The sequence below is a fragment of the Penaeus japonicus genome, unplaced genomic scaffold (genome assembly GCF_977035675.1).
Source record: "Penaeus japonicus unplaced genomic scaffold, GWHDUDI00000001_assembly GWHDUDI00000009, whole genome shotgun sequence".
In the NCBI taxonomy this organism is placed as follows: Eukaryota; Metazoa; Arthropoda; class Malacostraca; order Decapoda; family Penaeidae; genus Penaeus; species Penaeus japonicus.
In genome coordinates, this window is record NW_028234411.1 from 28,820,932 (window position 1) to 28,823,431 (window position 2,500).

The 2,500-nt window shown below is 37.3% G+C and overlaps 1 protein-coding gene across 1 annotated transcript in view; it reads right to left on the reverse strand.

Moving 5' to 3' along the window:
* LOC122260415 (uncharacterized) overlaps window positions 1-2,500 on the reverse strand; it is a 118,121-nt gene that overhangs the window by 86,329 nt on the left and 29,292 nt on the right. The window contains exon 4 of the mRNA XM_043027664.2: window positions 1,987-2,061. Coding sequence (XP_042883598.1) covers window positions 1,987-2,061 — 75 coding nt within the window. The remainder of the gene's footprint in view (window positions 1-1,986; window positions 2,062-2,500) is intronic.

The following is a 2,500-nucleotide window of genomic DNA, read 5'->3' on the forward strand; positions in this document are numbered from 1 at the left end:
GGGGGTGCAGCGGTTCCCTCGCGGTTGATGTTGTCCCCAAGAAACGCATGTAATTGACAAGTTGATTCCACTAATGGCATTTTTAATGTTTTAGATTCATGTATCGGGCCGCCATCGCCCCCCTGGTGGCGGTGGTGGCAACTAAAGCTCCTCCCTCAGGCATGGAGATGGAAGTCGGTTTGTATTTTTTTTTTTCTTTTTTATCTATTACTTGATGTGTTATTCATTCGTTTCATGTTATTCAGTTGTTATTGTTTTAATTACGTATTACGTGGAACTGGTTTGCGATTTCGTTTTTGTTGTGAAGACTAAAAATAGAATAGGAAAGCTGATATAGTTATTTTCATGCAGGTCTGTAGAAGTTGGTACGGCTCGCTATCAGTTAGAAATTGTAGTGATATATATTAGTGTGTAATTGGAAAATGCGTAATATTTTCAGTATTCCTTATAGATATCTTCGAGCTAAGGCCCTTGTTATGTATTATATAAAAGAAAATTCTCTCTCTCTCTCTCTCTCTCTCTCTCTCTCTCTCTCTCTCTCTCTCTCTCTCTCTCTCTCTCTCTCTCTCTCTCTCTCTCTCTCTCTCTCTCTCTCTCTCTCTCTCTCTCTCTCTCTCTCTCTCTCTCTCTCTCTCTCTCTCTCTCTCTCTCTCTCTCTCTCTCTCTCTCTCTCTCTCTCTCTCTCTCCTCTCTCTCTCTCTCTCTCTTTCTCTCTCCTCTCTCTCTCTCTCTCTCTCTCTCTCTCTCTCTCTCTCTCTCTCTCTCTCTCTCTCTCTCTCTCTCTCTCTCTCTCTATCTATCTATCTATCTTTCGCTCTCTGTCTATCTATCTGTCTGTCTTTCTTATTTCTATCATATCTATTTATGTCGAACTTTCTTTGGTAGGATAACTCTCATTTATTGCTAAGTCATTCTTAGAACTTATCGTGAAAAAAATCATGATTCTCTCTCTCACATACACTCAAACTCACAAACGCACACAAACACACACACACACACACCCTACCAACCTTCCCTTTTTCACAGGCTTCTCATTCATACACACACACACACCAAGACAAGAATTTTCCGCTACATATTATCAAGTTTCCGCTACTCCAAGTTATCAATTTCCCGCTCCATAGCAGTGTCCCTTGTGAGCGGTCGCTCTAATGTTCCCCTCCCACGTAGGTTAGCCAAGGGGATATTATCTTATTGGTCACGGTTTCCTCTATCCTCCCTCCTCTCTTCCCCTTTCTTATTTCTGTAACCTCTTTCTCTCCTTTTACTTTCTTTCAATCTTTCGTTTTTTTTTGTGTTTTTTTTCGATTCACGACGAATTATATTTTGGGAATATCTTTATATTTCGATTCGGGACGAGGTAAATTTTTTTTTTTTCGTTGTTAAATTTACATTATCCTCATTTGGGGACATCTCAATTTCCCTTGCATATCTCTTTATCGCTGTGCAAAATAGCGTAAAGACGGAAAGTCGCTTGCTACGGATGATATAATTAATTTTATTCAGATCTCACTCCCTTCCTTCCTACCCCCTACCCCCTCTCCCCCTCCCTCTGCTTTTCTCCCTTAATCAACCATATCTTGTTCTCACAGTCATCATTTCGTGTCCGCTCTGCCCTTCTTTGCGCTTCTGTTCAACCGTAGCATTTTGTGACTATTTCTCATATCTATTGTATAGCTCAATTTCCTCTGATAGATTGTCTGTCTTTTTTGAGTAGGTCTGGCTAGCATAGTCCATATATGTACATCATATGTACGTACACGTTAGGCTAGTAGAGTCTAGTACGGTACATACATGTACATCATATTTACGTCTATAACTCACTTACACATTTAGATGATCTTTATGCACATATAAAATTCCAAACAAACAAACTTATCACAAACCCTCACAAACAACAGGAACACCAAAAAGCAGTACCTCGTAGCACCTCGAAGCAAGAAAGGTCAAAGAAACATAAGAAACAGACAAGACTTTGAACCTTACCTGCACGCGCGCCTCCGTCAGGTCAATCTTCATAGCAATTTCTTCCCGCGTGTAAATGTCGGGATAGTGTGTCTCCTGTTAAGAGAAATTTAATTCAAGTTAATATAAATGATAGTGATGGTAAATTTAATGTTATTTGTTATTTGTTATCAGCAATGTTGGTTTTATTTGTAATTCTGTTCTTTATTATTTATCAGCGAATGTTTGTTTATTATTATCGTTATCATCGGCCTAGTTACTGTTGTCTTAATCATTATCATTTTTATCCTTATTTATCATGTTTCTGGTTGCCAGTGGTTGACAAATATTTTTTATTGTAATTGGTATCCTTATTATCATCATTATTATAATCCTTATTATCATTAATATTACTATTATCATTATCATTATTATCATTGCTATGATTATCATTATTGTAATAATTATTAATTTCATTGATATCATTATCATCATTATCATTACCACCATTAATATTATCAATGTCGCTATTATTATCATCATTATCATTGCTTAT